Source organism: Bos taurus, chromosome 4 (assembly GCF_002263795.3).
Source record: "Bos taurus isolate L1 Dominette 01449 registration number 42190680 breed Hereford chromosome 4, ARS-UCD2.0, whole genome shotgun sequence".
Taxonomy (NCBI): Eukaryota; Metazoa; Chordata; class Mammalia; order Artiodactyla; family Bovidae; genus Bos; species Bos taurus.
Window position 1 is genome coordinate 50,587,403 of NC_037331.1, and position 22,628 is coordinate 50,610,030.

General features: G+C 42.2%; 1 protein-coding gene across 3 annotated transcripts in view; it reads left to right on the forward strand.

The window, feature by feature from the left end:
- Positions 1 to 22,628, forward strand: part of CTTNBP2 (cortactin binding protein 2) — a 168,904-nt gene that overhangs the window by 104,691 nt on the left and 41,585 nt on the right. For all 3 annotated transcript variants that reach the window (XM_005205448.5, XM_059885861.1, XM_059885862.1), the window contains 4 exons: positions 6,525 to 6,642; positions 16,955 to 17,230; positions 19,822 to 19,917; positions 21,120 to 21,199. In XM_005205448.5, the coding sequence (XP_005205505.2) occupies positions 6,525 to 6,642; positions 16,955 to 17,230; positions 19,822 to 19,917; positions 21,120 to 21,199 (570 nt within the window). The remainder of the gene's footprint in view (positions 1 to 6,524; positions 6,643 to 16,954; positions 17,231 to 19,821; positions 19,918 to 21,119; positions 21,200 to 22,628) is intronic.

Below are 22,628 nucleotides of genomic sequence, written 5' to 3' on the forward strand. Positions count from 1 at the left end.
TCTAGCTTACATATTGCCAAAGGCGGAGGCTACCTATCACTCCTGTTCTTACTCAGTCTTTCTGGGTTGTTTAACATGTTGATTCTAATGCAGACCTCTCCTTGGCTTCCACAACACTGCCCCTTCCTTGCTTCCCTTCTGAATTTGATGATCAGACTTTTTCTTTGTTTTTTTTCTGTTTTTTCTTTTTTAACCCTAGGAAACTCCCAAGCCATCCTAGCTGCCTAGTCCTATTTTTAAGAATTTATCCAGTCTTTCAACTTCAACTGTGGCTTCTACAATAACTCTTCCCAAGCCCAGATCTCCCACCTGGCTTTTTACCTGCTTTCTAGTCATTTATTTTCCACCATCCTAGAGGTCATCCCTAAGCAGGCCCGTGGTCCTCTGGTCAGGCAGTGGTCCTCTTGTTGCCATCTTTATGCTGTTCTCGCATTGTTCTGGGATTGTAGACTGACTGATGCCTTTTTAGCTCTTAACCAGGTGAATCCCAGGCATTTCCTCCCACATTCTAGCATCCGCCCTAACTGGATGGTCTGCATGAGGTGTGTATCTTAAGTGCAGAGGCCCACATAGAGCCCTACAATGTAGATTTTCTCTCCCTAGGTCACGCCTACAAAGAAGAAAAAAAATGATAGGAGTCCTTAAAATTCTTTCTTGTCACAGAGAGTTGGGTACCTGGCTAGAAAAGACAAAGACAGGATAATTTGTGAGGTTGGACCAAATCTTTGGGACTAGATGCTAATCATGGTAAATAGAAATCCAGTCTTTGGAGTCTTTTATTTTTTGTGCTTTTGATTCTCCTTGACTATTTTCCCCTTAATTTTTATAAGATTATTTTTGAAAAGGCCAGATTGACTCAACTGTGTGTAGACAAAGGAAAGGCTCTTTTTTAAAACCTCATTCCAGAATGTCCAGTGCAGAGCGTTGCACACTTGCTTAATTTAACCACCAGTGACTCACTGACAGGATCCTAAAGGATTCTCACATAAACTTGGCCAACCAGAGTTGTGCTCCCACCCCTCACTGAAGAGCTGCACTTCCAGTGTTTTCCAGTGTTTTCCACTGACACCTTTCATGGATCTAATTTGACCCTTTTTCTGCTCTCACTCTATACTTTCCCCCTTGAATGATCTTACTGGTCCCCAGAATATAATCTGTAGAGGTTCCAAAATCTTCTCTCTAGCCACTTATTCACATCGTCAGTCCTTTCAGGAAGATCCTGTGTAGGAAGCCCACGATTTACAGGGCATCTCCTTGATAGCCCAGTTGGCCCAATACAGCCCTTGTGGATGCCCATCATCCCAATGGAACCATTAACAGTGCCCCCTTTTACTCCTAAAAGTGTCTTAGTTCAGACAGATGTACGGTAACCCTATCGATGGCCATTGCTATCTATCTATAGTGGTGATGGTGGTGTTTAGTCACTCAGTTGTGTCCAGCTCTTTGTGACCCCATGGACTGTAGCCCGCCAGGCTCCTCTGTCCATGGGATTTCCCAGGCAAGAATATTGGAGTGGGTTGCCATTTCCTTCTCCAGGGGATCTTCCTGACCAGGGATTGAACCCATATCTCCTGCAAGTCTCATGCATTGCAGGTTGCTTCTTTACTGCTGAGCCATCCAGGAAGCCCTACTGATGGCCATATTCACATTTATTTCCACCAAACAGCTCCATGAGGATGTGTCCCCAGACTTCTGTGTTTATAATGCATCTCTGTTCCTCCTCTCTTAATCCAGTAACATCATCTGACATTTGTGTCTCTTGCTCCATCTTCCTAAGTTACTGAGTTCAAATGATGGATACAATTCTAGATTTTATTCCTTTATAAATGAGTGCATGAACAAAGAGGAGGCTGTGTTTTTAAACACATTCCAGGATGTCCCTCTGGGAGCCCTTATCACAGGCTGTCTGAACTTGCATAGGCTGCTGTGGTCTCCCCATCTCCAGTCTCACCACCTCCTTTATGCTGCTTTGAGAGGGACCTTTCTAGTTGGTTGTGTATTTTACCCCTCATCTTTCCAAGGATAACTGATCTTTCTGTCACTTCGAAGATGAGTGCCAGCCCTGTACGTGACAGTCAGGTCCCTTCCAGCTCTGGCCTCAGCCTCTTTGCACCAGCACACTCCTGGCTCCTTCTCCCCTGTGCTCTCTGCTCGAATCCTGCAGACATCCTGTGCTGTCTCCTCTCCCTGCCTTTGCATCTGCTGTTCCCATTACCCCAAATGGCCCCTTCTGTCCTGACCCCTCCCTGCCTGGAAAACATCTCAGCTTAGGTCTTGGCTTCCAGGAGTTCATTGCTCCCAGGGTACCTCTTCACACTTCACTTAGGGAGCTTGTTCTTTACTGGAATTATTTATATACCCGCTTCCCTCTCCACTGCCTCCAAAAAAATCACTTTCATCATTGTATATATTGTGCTCAGCAGCCTCTGGCCCACGGGTACTAAACGTTTGTTGAATCAAGGAGTAAATGAGTAAATTTTATGACAGTTCTCTCTTAACCGGTCTCCTTCCTGTCACTTTGTTTTTCAGTATGTCTTCCAAACTCACTAGTTGGTTTTCAGAACTGAGTTGATCACGGCACTTGTCTACCCAGACGTATCCTTCTGTCTCCTGCAAAGAGTCATGCTCCCTCACCCTCAGCCCTTCCTGGCTAACTCCAGCCACCTTCGTCTCCCCCCTAAATCTCTGCTTCCTCAGCTGTTGTTACCCATCGTGTTGTTTCTCCATCTCCCCTGCTCTGCCCAGCAGTGGGCACAGCCACATCCCAAGGTTGTTCCTGACGTGGGTGCTGGACCTCACCTGTGCATTTGCGGACTGAATTCCCTCCCACTCCCTCTGCCCAAGCTCAGTGTCTCAGGTTTCCTGCCCTGAGCTGGATCTTATCTCTAGCTCTTTGGACGTGAGTGTTCTTCTTAGTCTACCTGGCACTGGTACCTTTCTTCTCAGCTCTTAAAGGCCACTGACAGAGGTGGTTCATTGACCCTAAACATCCCTTCTCCCCTCTTCTACAATAACAAACCTCTCAGAGTTCAGCCCCAAATAAAGACTACATTTTCCAGCTTCCTGGAAGATGACCGTGGCTGCCTACCTAAGTTCTGGCAATTGGGATGTGAGTGAAAATAGAAGCCGAAACCAAAGCCCACTGTCTTTTAAAGTTTCTGCTCGCTAGAGACATGTATCTATGTTGTGGTTAATAGCACTTTAACTTAGACTTAGTCATCTGGACTACTTGCTCTACATCCCTTGGAATAGTCTGCCCAGTTTAGGTCCCCTGAGAATCCGTGTCCAGAAACAGCAGTTGGCATCACAGCATTTGTTCTCTTCGCTCAGATCCCACCCATCAGTGAGAGAGCTTAGATGTTTTTCTCTACCTTTCCCGCTTCTTCTTCTGCTGAGTAAAACTTTGCCCCTCACTTCCATAGGCCCCCTTTCCTGCATGTTTTCCTCATGACTCTTGACAACATGTCATGTTTCTGCCGGAGAAACAGAACTGTTACCTTATTCATCGTCACAACCCTGGGGTCTTGACACAGCTCCTGGCATGCAGGTGCTTAGTTCCTATTTCATAACGTTGTGAGGTTTGATGAGCACTAAATACACGTGCAGTCTTGTAACGGTGCCTGGCGCTTAGCATGTGCTTGAATAGTTTTTGTAGCTGCTGTTGTTAAGTGTTGGTTAGGTAAAGTTCTCATCTTCTTTGTGTTCCCCATGGAGCTCAGCAGAGTGCTGGGAAACTCACAGTTGTGGCCCCATTTGGATATGCCTTATCCTGCTGTCTTTCTGACATTCTGTGCTTCCTTATAGAGAAAGCCACTGCTTAGATTATTGCCTACTGATCTGCCTGACTATAATAATTATACACAACCCACCTTATAGGTGGACTTGAATCTTGCAAATTTTGGTTGCATCTTTTATCATTTCTGTTTCTAATTTGAACTAACATCACCTAGAATTGTGACATTTGTTGATGTGCTATAATTCCTCACCACTTACTTGAATACTTGGGCTGTTTTCTAATTAGTGATGATTATGTTGATTGTAACAAATACAGCAAGCTAATAAATATTGAGAGTGTTCTATGTGCCAAGAATATAAATTACTAGCTTTTCATTTAAATCACCTAACAACCTTTTGAAATATAGATATATGAGACACAGATAAGGAAACTGAAGCAGAAAAATGTTAAATAATTTACCAAAAGTCAGATAAAAATCATTTATATTGGCAGGATAAGACACCAGGTCTGTTTTACCTCTAACCTGTTTTTGCTACAAGTACTAACTTGTGTAATAAATGTATTATTTCTGTCTCTTATCATCTGAGAATTCATGAAGTTTAGTGCTCAGATTTCATTCTGCTTGAATCTTTCATTTGAGTCAATTTCATTAACTCTCATGCATTTACTGATGTTGTACAAATTAGTAATATCAATGGGATAAAAACTATTATTTATTTATTTGGCTTAGTTTTTAGTTCATTTCTTAGCTTAGTGATTTTTTAAAACTTGAACCCCAGATCTATGAAAGCCAGACTTGATTGTTAGAGGAGATTCCTCCAGCCTCGACAGCAGCAGTGATAAACGCTGTCAGTTAATCCCTTTGCAGGCAAACAGATTTTCTTTATTCAAAGGTCCTCTGGCTCAGCTCCTCCATTTTGCAGGTACCGAGGCCTTGTCTCCCATCCCCTCAAGCATCCAAAAAGAGCCCCTATATTAAATCAGCACTGGCTTCCTTTTCATATTTCACTTACTTGGTGATCTCAGCTTACTCTTTTTCTTTCTGACCCTTATGCATTCCTTGTATTTCCTCGTGGACTATGATTGCATTTAAAATATGTTTAGGAGGCAATAGGAAGCAACTGGAACTCAGATATACTCCTGGGGGGAGTGGAGTTTGGTATAGCCACTTTTAAAAGCTCTTTGCAGTATACACAGATACAGAACGTCTGCATACCCTGTGCCCCAGCAGACCGACTCTGTATGTATACCCAATAGAAATGTGTACCTGTGTCTGCCAAAGGACACGTATCAGAATGTCCATAGTAGAACCCAAATGCCCACCAACAAGAGTAGAGATGAACTGTGGTATATCCATGTGATACACAGTAATTTTAAAATAGGATGAATTGAATTATAACTATTCCTAATACATGTATGAATTTTATAGTATTATGGTGATTGAAAAGAAGCCAGATATAAAAGTGTACCTGTAATATGGTTCCATTTATATAAAACTCTTAAAACAGGCTAAGTGGACTTCCCATCTTAGAAATCATAATAGTAGCTGCCTTTGTGAGGAGAAAGGAGGGATTAGTGGTTGAGATGGAACATTAAGGGGGCTTCCAGAATACTCCTCCCACAAGTATGTTCACTTTGTGGTAATTCTGCAAGCTTCACACTTATTTATGTACTTTTCTACATAGATATTATGTATGTATTTTCCTTACATCAGTAAGGAAAACATGTTTTATAAAACACACAAAAAAGTATCTTACAGCAAGATTAGGGAAAGCTGCTCAGACTCCTTGTTTACTGTGTTGTCAAAAGTGAAAGTCTGCCCAAAGCCTGTGTGTGTGTGTGTGTGTGTGTGTGTGTGTGTAAGTGTGTAAGTGTGTGTGTACGTGTAGGGAAGTGATGACAAGAACAGTGCTTGTTTTGGTTGTTAGTTCCTTTTCATGGTTTCTGGTTTATTCCATTTTGTGCTTACTTTGATGGGAAATCAGGAGACAAATCAGGAAGTAATAGAAGTTGAAATAGCAGAGCTCCTTGATAAATATCCCAATGTAGTATCCTGCCATGCACTTACTTGAAAATGTTTGCATATATATATATTGTCTGTCTACCACTTTGAATCGAAAAACTTTGGAAAACCAAGACCTTTCACCTCAAAGGCTAGTGATACCTTTTGAGTGGAGACTCCCTGGAGCAATACAGAAGAAACTTAAAAAGCAAGGGCACGTAACTTCCATGTCTATTGAGAGTGTTTTTCTAAAACCTCAGTCAATATGGTATTTACATATAATTTTCAAATAAAAAATAAGACAACATAAGATCCAAAATATATTTGTGGTTACAAGGACTCTGGGACAGAATTTGAACTCTGCACTTTTATGACCAGGAAGACAATACCTGGTCTAGAAGACAATGCTGGGCATTCGGTTGTAGCAGAAGTCTTTTTGTATTTCCAGATTACCATAAAAGGATACTGTCTGCCCAAGTCTTTTTTCCTTAATGGCACTCTGCAAACTGAGTGATTAGTAAGCCAGTTTTTCTCTTGGAACCTAAGAGGCTGTTCTAAGAGCAGCAGTGTTTTGATCCTGTGAATCACATGTAAATGAAGCCCTCTTTGCTTTTTACTTGGAGACAGTGTTTAGATTAATCTGTATATTTGGATTGTTGGAAAAGAAATAAGCTTTCTGATCGAGAATTCCTGATTGGCTTGCCACAGGTCGCTGAATCTTCCCTTGGAGTTTTCACTTGAGTTGATTCATTTGGACAGGAGGTAATGGAGTTCTTGTCTTCACAGAACTGCCTAGAAGTCTTGTGTAGGCACGGAGGGCTGGAGCCGGAAAGAAGAGATAAGTGTAATCGGACCGCACACGATGTTGCTACTGATGACTGCAAGCACCTGCTGGAGAATCTGAGTGAGTGCCTGTGCAGCTGCGCGGCTTGTCCTGCATCCACAATGCAGGGGCCTCTGGGACTGTGGGGAAGATGCTGATGCAGCTTCAGTTTTCTCATTCTCTTCTTAACTTCCATTCAACACTAGCTGCTATAGAAACACTGATTATAAATGGGATACTTTTATTTTTCCATGTAGAATGGCTTTTTACAGAATTACTGAAACAGTGCTAGCTCTTTCTAGTCTTTGACCTTGGACAGTATTTAATAATCATTGCTTTTTTTCTTCTGACTTAGATTATCTTTCTAGACACGAGACTAGGAAGGTACAAAAAAAAAAAATCATGGCCAACTAGTTTGCTATTAGCTGTCTGTGTGAATGTAGGCAGGTCAGTTATCTCTCAATATCTGGTTGCCTGCCTGTCTAGGAAGATAACCTTTTGATTCCATTGTAGCTCTAAGAGTATATGCTTCTCAGCACATGCTGTGAAAGTTTCACTTGCGGGTGTGTGAATATGGAGTTCTCAGTTCATTTCAGTCGCTCAATTGTGTCCAACTCTTTGTGACCCCATAAACTGTAGCATTCCATGCATCCCTGTCAATCACCAACTCCCGGAGTCCACCCAAACTCATGTCCATTGAGTCGGTGATGCCATCCAACCATCTCATCCTCTGTCGTCCCCTTCTCCTCCTGCCCTCAATCTTTCCCAGCATCAGAGTCTTTTCAAATGAGTCAGCTCTTCCCATCAGGTGGCCAAAGTATTGGAGTTTCAGCTTCAACATCAGTCCTTCCAGTGAACACCCAGGACTGACCTCCTTTAGGATGGACTGGTTGGATTGCCTTGTAGTCCAAGGGACTCTCAAGAGTCTTCTCCAACAGCACAGTTCAAAAGCATCAATACTTCATCGCTCAGCTTTCTTTATACTCCAACTCTCACATCCATACATGACTATTAGAAAAACCATAGCCTTGACTAGACAGACCTTTGTTGGCAAAGTAATGTCTCTGCTTTTGAATATGCTATCTAGGTTGGTCATAACTTTCCTTCCAAGGAGGAAGCGTCTTTTAATTTCATGGCTGCAGTCACCATCTGCAGTGATTTTGGAGCCCCCCAAAAAATAAAGTCAGCCACTGTTTCCACTGTTTCCCCATCTATTTGCCATGAAGTGACAGGACCAGGTGCCATCTTAGTTTTCTGAATGTTGAGTTTGAAGACAACTTTTTCACTCTCCTCTTTCACGTTCATCAGGAGGCTTTTTTTTTTTGCATCCAAGTACTGCATTTCAGACTCTTTTGTTGACCATGATGGTGACTCCATTTCCTCTAAGGGATTCCTGCCCACAGTAGTAGATATAATGGCCATCTGAGTTAAATTCACCCATTCCAGTCCATTTTAGTTCGCTGATTCCTAGAATGTCAACGTTCACTCTTGCCACCTCCTGTTTGACCACTTCCAGTTTGCTCTGATTCATGGACCATTCATAGGAACATTCTAGGTTCCTATGCAATAATGCTCTTTACAGCATTGTACCTTGCTTCTCTCACCAGTCATATCCACAACTGGGTGTTGTTTTTGCTTTGGCTCCATCCCTTCATTCTTTCTGAAGTTATTTCTCCACTGATCTTCAGTAGCATATTGGGCACCTACCAACCTGGAGTGCCAGATCAAATGAAATAGTCCGACCTCTTATGTCAGGATGATCACTCACCCCATCCAGTCAGCCAGCCCTCTCAGTAGTTGGTCTTGAGCTTACATTCTAACACTGAGACAGAAAATGAACAATAAACAGAAGAAATGATTCATTATATAGTATGTGAGATGATAATATGTGCTACATAAAAGACCAAGAGGGATGGGGAGTGAGAGGGTAGGTTTCAATTTTTAAAATGATAGGCAGGTAGCCTCACCACTAAGACATCTGAGCAAACACTTGGAGGTGAGGAAGGGGTAGCTCTGAGACTCTCTCAGGTAAGAACTTTCCAGGCAGAGTGTCAAGTGGACTGATGCCCTAACAAGTAGGAGCCTATCTGTGTGTTTGAGGAACGGCACTCAGGGCTGAATGACCGGGTTGGAATGAGTGAGGGAAGGAAATAGGAAGACAGGTCAAAGAATTTACAGGAGGGCAGGAGGGTGGAGCCATTTTGGGGACTTAAGGTAGCTATTTCAGTGTTTGAGCATAGGAGTGATGGGACCTGGTGTACATTTTTTTTTTAAGAATTTCTGTCCTTTTTTAAATTTAGGAACATTATAAGCAATCCTACCCTATTAAAAAAGATATTTGTTAGCTATTTCATGATAGAATTTGCTTTTATTGACTTAGACATAAGTGAGCTTCTAACTAATACAACATTGTAAATCAACTGTATTCCAAAAAAATTGCTTAAATGGTTACTAAGAAAAGATAAAATCAAAGGAATCTCATAATAATTGTAAAAGCGAATCCTGGCAATGTCCCTAATAAGAATGGTGTACATTATAATGGTGTCTCTAACTGCTTTGTCAACCATCAACTAGGAAGTCACAGGCCTAATATAGCCAATAATGACGTCTCAGTTCAGGATCGTAGTAGATAAGGACATGTGGGTTCTGGATATAGCTAAGGATAAGCCAACAGAACTTCCTAATCACTGACTGTGAATTACGAGAGAGGGGATTTATGGATAACGCCCAAGATTTTCAGCCTGAACAACTGGCAGTATAGCGTTGCCCTCAGCTGTCAAGGGAAAGGCTGTGGGTGAAGCTGATTTTGTCGACAAAGATCAGGAGTTACATTTTGAATTATGAATTTGAGACATCTTTTAGGGTGTCTCTGTAGGAGGTATCAGATAAGCAAGAATTCTGAAGATGGGTATGAGCTGGGTTTACATATCTGAGAATCAGCAGTCTAGAGATAGTTTTTAAAGTCATGGAACTGGATTAGGTTATGAAGGCAGTGAACACAGATAAAAAAAATAAGAGAAATAAATGAGCCTTGCCAGACTCTATTATTAAGAAGTCTGCAAAATGGCACCCCACTCCAGTACTCTTGCCTGGAAAATCCCATGGACGGAGGAGCCTGGTAGGCTGGAGTCCATGGGGTTGCGAAGAGTCGAACATGACTGAGCGACTTCACTTTGACTTTTCACTTTCATGCATTGGAGAAGGAAATGGCAACCCACTCCAGTGTTCTTGCCTGGAGAATCCCAGGGACAGCGGAGCCTGGTGGGCTGCTGTCTTATGGGGTTGCACAGAGTTGGACACGACTGAAGTGACTGAGCAGCAGCAAACAGGGAAGGGGCCAGCAAAGGAACAACATTAGAGGATGACCAGTGAAATGTGAGGAAATCCATGAGGAGTGAATTGAAGAGCAGAGAGATCAGTTATGTTGGAAGCTGTTGAGTAAAGACTGAAAATAAAAATCTAGTAATTGGTCATTTCCCCTTCATGGATCACAGGCTTCTTGTGGTGAAAGGGCTTGCATAACTCAGTGAAGCCATGAGCCTTGCCATGCAGGGCCACCCAAGATGAATGGGTCATAGTGAAGAGTTAAGATAAAATGTGGTCCACTGCAGGAAGAAGTATTTTTTGCCAAGAGAACCCAATCAACAGTATGAAGAGGCAAACAGATACAACACCGGAAGAGGAGCCCTCTGTGTGAGAAGGTGTCCAATATGCTACAGAGGAAGAGCAGAGGGCAATTACTAATAGCTCCAGGAAGAATGAAATGTCTGGGCTGAAGCAGAAATGATGCTCAGTTGTGGATGTGTCTGGTGGTGAAAGTAAAGTCTGATGCAGTAAAGAACAGTATTGCATAGGAACCTGGAATGTTAGGTCCATGAATCAAGGTAAATTGGACGTGGTCAAGCAGGAGATGGCAAGATTGAACATCAACATCTTAGCAATCAGTGACTGAAATGGACAAGAATGGGCAAATTTAATTCAGATGACCATTGCATCTACTACTGTGGGCAAGACTCACTTAGAAAAAATGCATTAGCCCTCATAGAGTCCAATATGCAATACTTCGGTGCAATCTCAAAAATGATAGAATGATCTCAGTGAATTTCCAAAGCAAACCATTCAGCATCACAGTAATCCAAGTCAGTGTGCCAACCACTGATGCAGAAGAAGCTGAAGCTGACTGCTTCTATGAAGAATTACAAGACTTTCTAGAACCAACACCAAAAAAAGATGTCTTTTCATCATAGGGGATTTGAATGCAAAAGTAGGAAGTCAAGAGAGACCCAGAATAACAGGCAAGTTTGGCCTCAGAGTACAAAATAAAGAAGCAGGGCAAAGGCTAATAAGAGTTTTCTTAAGAGAACACACCGGTCATAGCAAATACCATTTTCCAACAACCCAAGATATGACTATATGTGGACATCACCAGGTGGTCAATACCAATATCAGATTGATTATGTTCTTCACAGACCCAGATGGAGAAACTCTATATAGTCAGCAAAAAAACAAGACCTGGAGCTGCCTGTGGCTCACATCATGGGCTTCTTATTGCAAAACTTAGGCTTTAATTAAAGAAAGTAGGGAAAACCATTAGGCCATTCAGGTATGACCTAAATCAAATCCCGTATGATTATACAGTGATGGTGACGACTAGCTTCAAAGGAGTAGATCTGATAGAGTGTCTGAAGAACTATGGACAGAGGTTCATAACATTGTACAGGAGTTAGTGATCAAAACCATACCAAAGAAAAAGAAATGCAGGATGGCAAAGTGGTTGTCTGAGGAGGCTTTACAAATAGCTGAGAAAGAAGAGAAGTGAAGGGCAAAGGAGAAAAGGAAAGATATACCCAACTGAATGCAGAGTTCCAGAGAATAGCAAGGAACGATAAGAAACCCTTCATAAATGAACAGTGCGAAGAAGTAAACAATAGAATGGGAAATACCAGAGATCACTTCAAGAAACTTGGAAATATCAAGGGAACATTTCATGTGAGGATGGTGCATGATAAAAGACAGAAATGGTAAGGACCTAACAGAAGCAGAAGAGATTAAGAAGAGGGGGCAAGAATACACCAAAGAACTATACAAGAAAGGTCTTAATGACCCAGATAACCACGATGGTGTGGTAACTCACCTACAGCCAGACATCCTGGAGTGTGAAATTAAGTGGGCCTTAGGAAGCATTACTACAAGCAAAGCTAGTAGAGGTGAAGGAATTCCAGTTGAGCTATTTAAAATCCTAAAAAATGATGCTGTTGAAGTGCTGCATTCAATATGTCAGCAAATTTGGAAAACTCAGCAGTGGCCATAGGACTAGAAAAGGTTAATTTTCATTCCAGCCCCAGAGAAGAGCAATGCCATAGATATTCAAACTACTGTACAGTTGCCCTCATTTTGCATGTTTGCAAGGTTATGCTCAAAATTCTTCAAGCTAGGCTTCAAGAGTATGTGAACCGAGAACTTCCAGATGTATAAGCTAGATTTAGAAAAGGCAGAGGAACCAGAGACCAAATTGCCAATATCCTTTGGATCACAGAAAAAGCAAGGGAATTCCTGAAAAAGCATCTATTTCTGCTTCATTGAGTATGTTAAGTCTTTGACTGTGTGGATCCCAACAGTTTGTTAAAACTTGTTAAAGAGAGGGGAGTACCAGACTCCCTTACCTGTCTGCTGAGAAACCAGTATGCAGGTCAAGAAGCATGAGTTAGAACCGGACACAGAGTAGTTGACTGGTTCAAAATAGGGAAAGGAGTATATCAAGGCTATCTACTGTCACCCTGCTTATTTAACTTCTTGTTCACAGTAACTGGGCCTCCCAAGTGGCGCTAATGGTAAATAACCTGCCTGCCAATGCAAAAGACATAAGAGGTAGGGTTTCTGTCTCTGAAAGAGGGCGTGGCAACCCATTCCAATGTTCTTGCCTGGAGAATCCCATGGACAGAGGTGCCTGGCCGGCTATAGCCCATGCGGTCACAAAGAGTCAGACAAAACTGAAGCACCTTAGCATGTACACATGCAGAGTACGTCCCGCAAAATGCTGGGCTGGATGGATCATAAGCTGGAATCAAGACTGCCAGGAGAAATATCAATAAGCTCAGATATGCAGAGGATAGAACTCTAATGGCAATGGCAGAAGGTGGAGAGGAACTAAAGGGCTTCTTGATGAGGGTGAAAGAGGAGAGTGAAAAACCTGGGTTAAAACTCAACATTCAAAAAACTAAGACCTTGGCATCTGGTCCTTTTGGAAACAGTGAGAAACTTTATTTTCTTGGGCTCCAAAATCACTGTAGACGGTGACTGCAGTCATGAAGACGCTTGCTCCTTGGAAGGAAAGCTATGACAAACCTAGACGATGTATTAAAAAGCAGAGCCGTCACTTTGTCCATAGAGTCAAAGCTAGGGTTTTCCCAAAAGTCATGTACGGATGTGAGAGTTGGACCATAAAAAAGGCTGAGTGTCAAAAAATGGATGTTTTCTAGCTGTGGTCCTGTGGAAGATTCTTGAGAGTCCCTTGGACTGCCCAGAGATCAAACCAGTCAATCCTAAAGGAAATCAGCCCTGAATATTCACTGGAAGGACTGATGCTGAAGCTCCAGTATTTGACCACCTGATGGGAAATGCCGATTCATTGGAAAAGACCCTGATGCTGGGAAAGTGAAAGTGAAAGTTGTTCAGCCCTGTCTGACTTTTTGCAACCCCATGGACAATCAGTTCAATTCAATCGCTCAGTCATAGCCGACTCTTTGCGACCCCATGAATCCCAGCATGCCAGGCCGCCCTGTCCATCACCAACTCCCGGAGTTTACCCAAACTCATGTCCATTGAGTCGGTGATGCCATCCAGCCATCTCATCCTGTGTTGTCCCCTTCTCCTCCTGCCCCCAATCCTTCCCAGCATCAGGGTCTTTTCTAATGAGTCAACTCTTTGCATGAGGTGGCCAAAGTATTGGAGTTTCAGCTTCAGCATCAGACCTTCCAATGAACACCCAGGACTGATCTCCTTTAGGATGGACTGGTTGGATCTCTTTACAGTCCAAGGGACTCTCAAGAGTCTTCTCCAACACCACAGTTCAAAAGCATCAACTCTTTGGCGCTCAACTTTCTTCACAGTTCAACTCTCAATCCATACATGACCACTGGAAAAACCATAGCCTTGACTAGATGGACCTTTGTTGGCAAAGTAATGTCTCTGCTTTTGAATATGCTATCTAGGTTGGTCATAACTTTCCTTTCAAGGCGTAAGCGTCTTGTAATTTCATGGCTGCAGTCACCATCTGCAGTGATTTTGGAGCCCCCCAAAATAAAGTCTGACACTGTTTCCACTGTTTCCTCATCTATTTCCCATGAAGTGATGGGACCGGATGCCATGATCTTCATTTTCTGAATGTTGAGCTTTAAGCCAACTTTTTCACTCTCCTCTTTTACTTTCATCAAGAGCTTTTTGAGTTCCTCTTCACTTTCTGCCATAAGGGTGGTGTCATCTGCATATCTGAGGTTATTGGTATTTCTTCCAGCAATCTTGATTCCAGCTTGTGCTTCTTCCAGCCCAATGTTTCTCATGATATACTCTGCATATAAGTTAAATAAGCAGGGTGACAATATACAGCCTTGACGTACTCCTTTTCCTATTGGGAACAGGTCTGCTGTTCCATGTCCAGTTGTAACTATTGCTTCCTGACCTGCATACTGGTTTCTCAAGAGGCAGGTCAGGTGGTCTGGTATCCCCATCTCTTTCAGAATTTTCCACAGGTTATTGTGATCCATACAGTCAAAGGCTTTGGCATAGTCAATAAAGCAGAAATAGATGTTTTTCTGGAACTCTCTTGCTTTTTCCATGATCCAGCAGATGTTGGCCATTTGATCTCTGGTTCTTCTGCCTTTTCTAAAACCAGCTTGAACATCTGGAAGTTCACAGTTCACGTATTGCTGAAGCCTGGCTTGGAGAATTTTGAGCATTACTTTACTAGCATGTGAGATGAGTGCAATTGTGTGGTAGTTTGATCATTCTTTGGCACTGCCTTTCTTTGGGATTGGAATGAAAACTGACCTTTTCCAGTCCTGTGGCCACTGCTGAGTTTTCCAAATTTGCTGACATATTGAGTGCAGCACTTTCACAGCATCATCTTTTAGGATTTGAAATAGCTCAACTGGAGTTCCATCACCTCCACTAGTTTTGTTCACAGTGATGCTAAGGTCCACTTGACTTCACATTCCAGGATGTCTGGCTCTAGGTGAGTGATCACACTATTGTGATTATCTGGTTTGTGAAGATCTTTTTTGTACAGTTCTTTGTATTCTTGCCACCTCTTCTTAATATCTTCTGCTTCTGTTATGTCCCTACCATTTCTGTCCTTTATTGTACCCATCTTTGCATGAAATGTTCCCTTGGTCTCTCTAATTTTCTTGAAGAGATCTCTAGACTTTCCCATTCTGTTGTGTTCATCTATTTCTTTGCATTGATCGCTGAGGAAGGCTTTCTTATCTCTCCTTGCTATTCTTTGGAACTCTGCATTCAGATATCTTTCCTTTTCTCCTTGGTTTTCGCTTGGCTTCTATTCACAGCTATTTGTAAGCCCTCCCCAGACAGCCATTTTGCTTTTTTGCATTTCTTTTCCATGGGGATGGTCTTGATCCCTGTCTCCTGTACAGTGTCACGAACCTCCGTCCATAGTTCATCAGGCACTCTGTCTATCAGATCTAGTCCCTTAAATCTATTTCTTACTTCCACTGTATTATCATAAGGGATTTGATTTAGGTCATACCTGAATGGTCTAGTGGTTTCCCCTACTTTATTCAATTTAAGTCTGAATTTGGTCTATAGAGTCCATGAAATTCTCCAGGCAAGGATACTGGAGTGGATAGCCTTTGCCTTCTCCAGAGGATCTTCCCAACCCAGGGATCGAACCCAAGTCTCCCTCATGCAGGCATATTCTTTACCAGCTGAGCCACAAGAGAAGCCTGATGCTGGAAAAGATTGAAGGCAAACAGAGAAAGCAGTGGCAGAGGATGAGATGTTTAGATAGCATCACTGACTCAACAGACATGAATTTGAGCAAAGTCTGGGAAATAGTTTAGGACAGAGGAGCCTGGCATGCTACAGTCCTTGGGGTCACAATGAGTCAGATAAGACTTAGCAACTGAACAACAGGTTGGTTAGTTAATGGAAAAAGAAGAAAAGTTTAAGAAGGGGATCATAAAAATAACATATTTTTAAACATTTTGTTTTAATTTAAAACACACCAAGTAATTCTTTCATCAACTTCTAGGTGAAGCTCTTCATATTAATATGGTTCTCCTGATCGAAGTGCCATGTATTCTTACTTGAATAGATCACACCTTTAATGTTTCATCTGTGGTTTCTAGTGTTTGAGGAGTTAAACATATTTATGAAGCAAACTAATGACAGTATCTGTCTCAGGACATTTAAATTTTTTTCTAATTTTATTTAGCCATCTCATCCATGTCACATTAAAAACTTTTATAGCAACTCCTTTGTTCAGTTTTAGAAGTGTTCTGATTTTCTAGAAGTAGGAACTCATTTCTTCAGTATCTGGAATATTTAATTTACTAATTAGGGTTTGTGTTCAACAGACATGAAGATTGGGACTAAACACAAGTGGCTTCTGCACATAATTCAGTTCATGGGAACAGAAGTGCATGAGTGCTGCCCACCTGGGGGAATACGCCAGTTGGTATCACAGAGAGATTGGAAGGCTTATTTTAAAAGCTTTTTCTGTACTGTTCACCGTTTATCAAGTACCTACTAGTTCTTGTAAGATAGTGTGTTAACAGATAATGTGTTATACTAGTAGTGTGTTAAAGCCCCTCCAAACACAAATTCATTTACTCTTCATAGCAACTCACTTGTGCCTTCCTTCCATTTTATAGAGAAATTGGGGCATAGAGCACGTAAGGCAAGGGCAGATGACTAGTAGAAGGTGATCCTGAGGCCAAGTCCAAAGTCTGTGACCCTGAAGCCACTGTCCTCAGCACGCTGACCTATTCAGCAGTAACCCCTCTTCTTCATGATGTTTTCAAGGAAGGTGAGGAGAATGGGCAGTTGAGAGTTCAGGGTCAAGAGAGGGCTCCAATTTTCTCTGACACTTTTTGAAAGAATATGAGAATCTTGCCCAGCAAAGGAATCAGGAAATAGAACCGGCCAAATAGACAAAGATAAAGAGCTCAAGCAACATGATTCCAAAGAAACTATGAAGAGATTGGGAGACCAAAATTTACTCCAATAAACAAACATTCATTCGATGTTTAAAAAGGATGGCTGTCCTTTGCTTTGTTTTCAAAATGTTTATATCTGTTTCTTTTTTGTGTAAAATTTTTGCTGGTTTGCTTCCTATCAGGATTTCTTTTCCCTAATTTTTTTTTTTTTCTTCCAACAGATGCTCTTAAAATACCCTTAAGGATTTCAGTGGGTGAGACTGAACCAGGCAACTGCGGTGCTGATGACTTTGAATGTGAAAGCACAATATGTGCTTTAAATATTCGCAAACAGACATCATGGGATGATTTTTCAAAAGCAGTGAGTCAAGCTCTGACAAACCATTTCCAAGCAATCTCTTCTGATGGATGGTGGAGCCTGGAAGACATGACGTTTAGTAGCACCACCGACTCCAGCATTGGGCTCAGTGCAAGCAGTGTGCGATCCATCACCTTAGGTATCAGCAGTCCTGCAATGAAGGGAAAGTTAAATTTCTGGGTTTATTTATGTTTACGGGCTCCCTAACCTGATTCATAGTTCGTTGATTAAATACATTCAGAGCTCACTTGTGGCAGCTGCTGGCACTGGAAACCTCGAGTGTTCATAATGCAGCCATTACATAATGTTGCCTGTTGGTATAAAAATGCTTTTACACCTCAAATAATACCCAGAGAGTGAAGAACATGAAAGCCCTTGATGAGGCTTTGTGATTGCACTTGCTGTTTTGATAAATGCAAGAAACTAACCACATTGCAGCTGCTTGCTAATGCACAGGCTCTGAACACAGCTCCAAGTTTGTACTTGGACTGCGCCAGAGATACAGAAGAGCAGGAACACCTTACCTTCAGGCGAGAGTTAGAAGAAGCACTTGAATGAAGAGGTAGTCAAGCCTCCCACTTGGGAGGAGTCGGGGTGATAACTGGTTGTTTCTGTTTGATGGGACTCTGAAGAATTTAAAAAGATAAGATTTGCCTTCTGGTGAGCATAATACATGTACTATAAATGTTAGTTGTCCTGGTTAGTCTCTTTCCTGTTGAACTCGGAGATCTGACATCTATGGGGAACCTCCTGTGGTGTCAGGACTGTGCTGGGAGCTATATTTATATACAGACCTCACTGAGTCCTTACAGCAGGCTCATTTACAGATAACTAGTTACAAGATAACTTGCCTGAGGTCACACGGCTAAGGAACAAAGCAGTTAATTCTCAAATCCCAGTCTGTCTGATAGGAAAGTCTGTGTATTTTCAATAGCACCATGTTGCAAAAGATGAGTCAAGATTGAGGAAAGGGCAGGTCTCAGCATGTGATTAATGTATCAGCTTGTATTAGAAAGTGTTTCATTCTGTTCAGACATATACCCTACATCACTCTGAAAATATATACATCCACTCATTTTTGAAGCAGATTATTCACCATTTAATTTTATGGATTGTTACGATCTTAAAATGATTATTACAGAATTATTATATCATTTTAGAAGTACATTTAGAAAAGGAAGTCAAATGATTCTCAGGACCTCATTTGCCCACAGGTGCAGTGTTATTTAAAGTGTGGGTCTGCCCAGGGATCTGTGGGTCTTCTGACTTCCAATAAACGAAGTCAGCGCAGCCCTGCTTTGAAGGAAAAGGCCCTCCGTCATCAGCGCTCATCCGGCTAATCCGGAAACTGGGGGAAGGCAGGTGTTCACCACCGTCAGATCCATGTACTTCTGTGAGCAGTGGGTGCGAAGGCCAGTCTGTTCTGGTGTTCATTATTATCCCTGAGTACTTGGGAACCCAAGTAGCATTTCGTATCTAAAAAAATCATTGAGTTCAGTGGGCTAGGTCTTTAGTTTGGTACCTGGCTGTGGCCACTTGATGACTGGGGACTACAGGCATACCTCAGGGATACTACAAGTTCAGTTCCAGACCACAGCAATAAAAGTTTCCCAATATAAATCAAGTCACATGTATTTTTTGGTTTCTCAGTGCAAATAAAAATTACTTACAATGTACTGCAGTTTATTAAGTGTACAGTAGCAATGTCTAAAAAACTATACATACTAAATTAAAAACTTTTGCTAAAAAGTGCTTGCCATCATCTGAACCTTCAGCAAGTTATAATCTTTTTGCAGTAGTAACATCAAAGATCACTGATCACAGATCACCATAACATATATAATGAGAGTGAAAACATTTGAAATATTGTGGAAATTACCAAAAATGTGACACAGGCACAAAGTGAGCAAATGGGCTGTTGGAAAAATGGCACTGATAGACTTGATCCGTGCAAGATCAAGAATCTTCAGTTTGTAAATAACAATAACTGCAACATGCAAAAAAGCAAGCACAATAAAAGGAGGTATGCCTCCATAATACTGTTATTATGTATGTATATGAGAAACTGTACTGTATCAATAACCTAAGCTGGATTAAAGGGACCAAGGGCAACAGAGAAACAGTGAGTTACAGGTGAGCTATATATGCATTTTGGGGGCGTGCAGAGGACAGGCATTTAGGAATTGATCTATGGAAGGAAGGGATGAATGTAAGTGCTTATGACTGCTCCCTCCCCAGAATGGACACTTACAGAGCGGGGCCGTTTTTTCTGAGCAGGAGTGAGCAGAGAGCCCAGACTGTGAAAGGTTTGATATATTCTGAGCCCCTGAAGTTGCCTGTGAATCCAAAAATGTGTTGGAAAGGGTGTCAGGGACCAGATCATAAAGGATCTCTGGCCTCATTCAACGTGCTCCAGCTTTGTGAAGCAGGCACTGGAGGAACCATGGAAGGGTGTCATGTCCTTTGTTCTTAAAAACTACACCCTGGACATATTGTTTATATTTGCATTCTCGATTTTGTTCAATCCCTATAGCTTGCAGGCCTCCCACTGACTGTCAGTGAAAGTTATGCTGGAGTTAACCCTTTGTGTGACCCTTTCCATAGTCTGTGTCTCTGACAGTCCAAGCTCTAGAGTCCTCTAGGGTCTCACACAGGAGAGTGTACATTGACTCTTATAAGAATTCCTTTTAAGCGTCTCTTGATATTTCCTTTTACCTTTTTTTGAACTAGGAAATGTGCCATGGTCAGCAGGTCAGAGCTTCACCCAGTCCCCATGGGACTTCATGAGAACGAATAAAGCAGAGCAGGTCACTGTGCTTTTGTCAGGTAAGGGTATTCCAAACTGAGGCGATGTTGAGAGTTTGCATCATGAGTGTTTCATGATTCATGGTTTTGTCCTGTGTCCCCAAGCCATGCATGCATGACTCCCATTACTGAGTAGTTAGATATTTTTTGAAATATTTGACTAAGGAGAAGAAAAATCAAAAGCCATATTTTTGACACCTGTGATGATGTCTGTTCTGATCACTGATTGCTGCAACTCTGATTGCATTTCTCATTAGGAAAAAGCTGATGTGCTGATAAGAAAGTGACAGATACCATGTTAAGAGAAGTGTCTTATTGCTGTCAAGTACAGCGTATGACGAATGTGATTATTATGGTACAAGCTAATCTTCAGTGAGCATCTACTGTGTGCTTGGTCCTGCTGTTTACAGAACATGACAAGTATAAGTTCATGTAATCCTTACAACAGCGTAATTAAGATAGGTATCTCTGTTTATCCTCATTTTATGTATAAGGAAGTTGAGGTTCAGAGAGACTGATGTTCTTTTCTGAGTGTGTGCAGCTAGTAAGTAGTATAGGAATTCTCAGTTTCCCAGCCCTTAATGCTAAAAGGCTACTGATTTTATCATGTATTTCCCAGGTTTGGGAATGGAGCTTTTAAAAATTCAGTTTCAACTAATAAAGTTTTATTTGATTATTTGACCTAAGTTTTTTTTTAAAAAAAAAGCCTGAGACCATTCCAGAAAATTCCTTCAGGCTCGAACGCCATGTTGAGAGAGTGGCAGGCAGCACACAGAAGGGGGTGGATGTGGGGGTCAGAATTTGGGAATGCACCTGTACATTGATGCTGGCAAAGCTAGAACTTCTGAGGATTGGTATTATACATGGCTTATAAGCAGTAGAATATTGAATCCAGCAATCGGAGAAGATACAAGCTACAGTGTTGGAACCTGGATGTGAAGGTCCTGGTCGTGATTGACAGGGGATAGGTGGGCTCCCCCTGGGGGAGTTCAGGCCAGCTGAGGAACTCTTGGGAGCCACGGCAGGGGCTGTTTCTCAGCCAGTCCAAGGTGTCAGCATTTTCACGATGGTAAAGGCACACTGGTTCCTCTTGGCCACATGTCAGCTCTGCCTACAGAAGTCAATAACCATCTTGTATCTTACATTCGGCTCTGTTAGGTTTTGATCATTCTTACAGTTGACGTGAAGAGCCCATCTTCCTTCTGTGTGTTTCCTTTTCTCAGGGCCTCAGGAGGGCTGCCTCAGTAGTGTGACCTACGCGTCTATGATCCCTCTTCAGATGCTGCAGAACTACCTCAGACTGGTAGGTGGACCTGCCAGGTGGAGTCTTACGCTCCTGGCCCCAGTGAGGATTAGTTGGTTGCTCAGTTTTACGTTGAGAGCTGTGTGAGCCCCTCCTTCCCCTGTGCTCTGAGCTCATGACCTTTCCAGGGCCCCCTCCCTGGAAAACTGCTGGTATCTTGCCTGGAAATTGCTGGGACCGAGAGACTGCATGTAACCTGCCAACTTTTATAGTTTGGGCAGGAGGAGGGTGTCTTTTCCTAACAAAGACTTGGCATCAAGTAATTGCTCATTAATATGGAAGAGAATGACTGTAGCTATCAAGATGCCTGGCTGTAAACCTACTCAATTTAAAATTAAGTAAATATGCTAGCGTTAGTATTATATTGGTTTGCCACTTCAACAGAAGCAATTATAGCTTGGACAGTACAGAAGTTTATTTTCTCAAACATAGGAGTCCCAGCATATGTGAGGGGCCCAGGGAGGCAGAAGGTGCAGGGTCTCAGGGTCTCAGTTCCATCTCTCTCCCAAGCTCCTCACCCTTAGGGGTCATGTGTGGGCTTGGTCAGTCAGTCAGTGCTCCCAGGGTCCAGCCTGAGGGAGGAGAGCCAGGAGGGCAAGTCCCTGCCTTTCAGAGAAGCTGCACACACCCTTCCTGCCCAAGGAATTAGACACGTGTTCACACCAAACTGGGAGTGTGGACTTGCTGGGCAACCAGGCATTCAGCTAAAACTGTTATTAAAAGGAAGTTCTGTTATTAAAAGGAAGAAGGGAATATGATTATCAGGAAAGAGTAGCAAATTCTAGATACAAAATGGATAGATTTAATGCTTTGCATTTGTCCAGTACTTATCATGTGCCAGGCAGTATGAGGTGGCCAACACTGTCCATCTTATAGACCAGGAACCTGAAGAAGCAGAGAGGTAAGAACATGCTCAAGGCCGTGAGCCACTTACCACAAACCAGTGAGCGATAAAGCCTTGTGTCAGCAAGTCCCTGACACACACATATGTCTCTGCATGTGAAATGCATCTCAAACTAATATTGAAGGTATAAAACATTGAACCATCATCTTGCCTTAATTTGGAAAGCTTAAAAAAAAAAATGAATGGCTTTGACTCTGACCCTTTACACAAGTTGTTTCCATTAACTGAATTGACGTCTTTGATCCTGATGGAAAGAAGTTTTCAAAATCTTTCCATTGATCTAGCTAGGTTTACCACTGGGATTGACCTTTCTAAAAACAGCATATAAACATTCAAAGGCTTCACAATTTAGGAGACAGAGTGTCTTCTAAATCTGATACTTTCTCCACCCACCCCACCCCCAGCCCTTCTCTCTCTCTCGCTCTTTTTTTTTTTGCTATTTGCTCCTCTCTCTATGAAGGATCAAAGAAAGCCTGAGGGTTACATGGAAACGGGAAAGAAAGCTGTCTTATTCCTTTGCTTCAG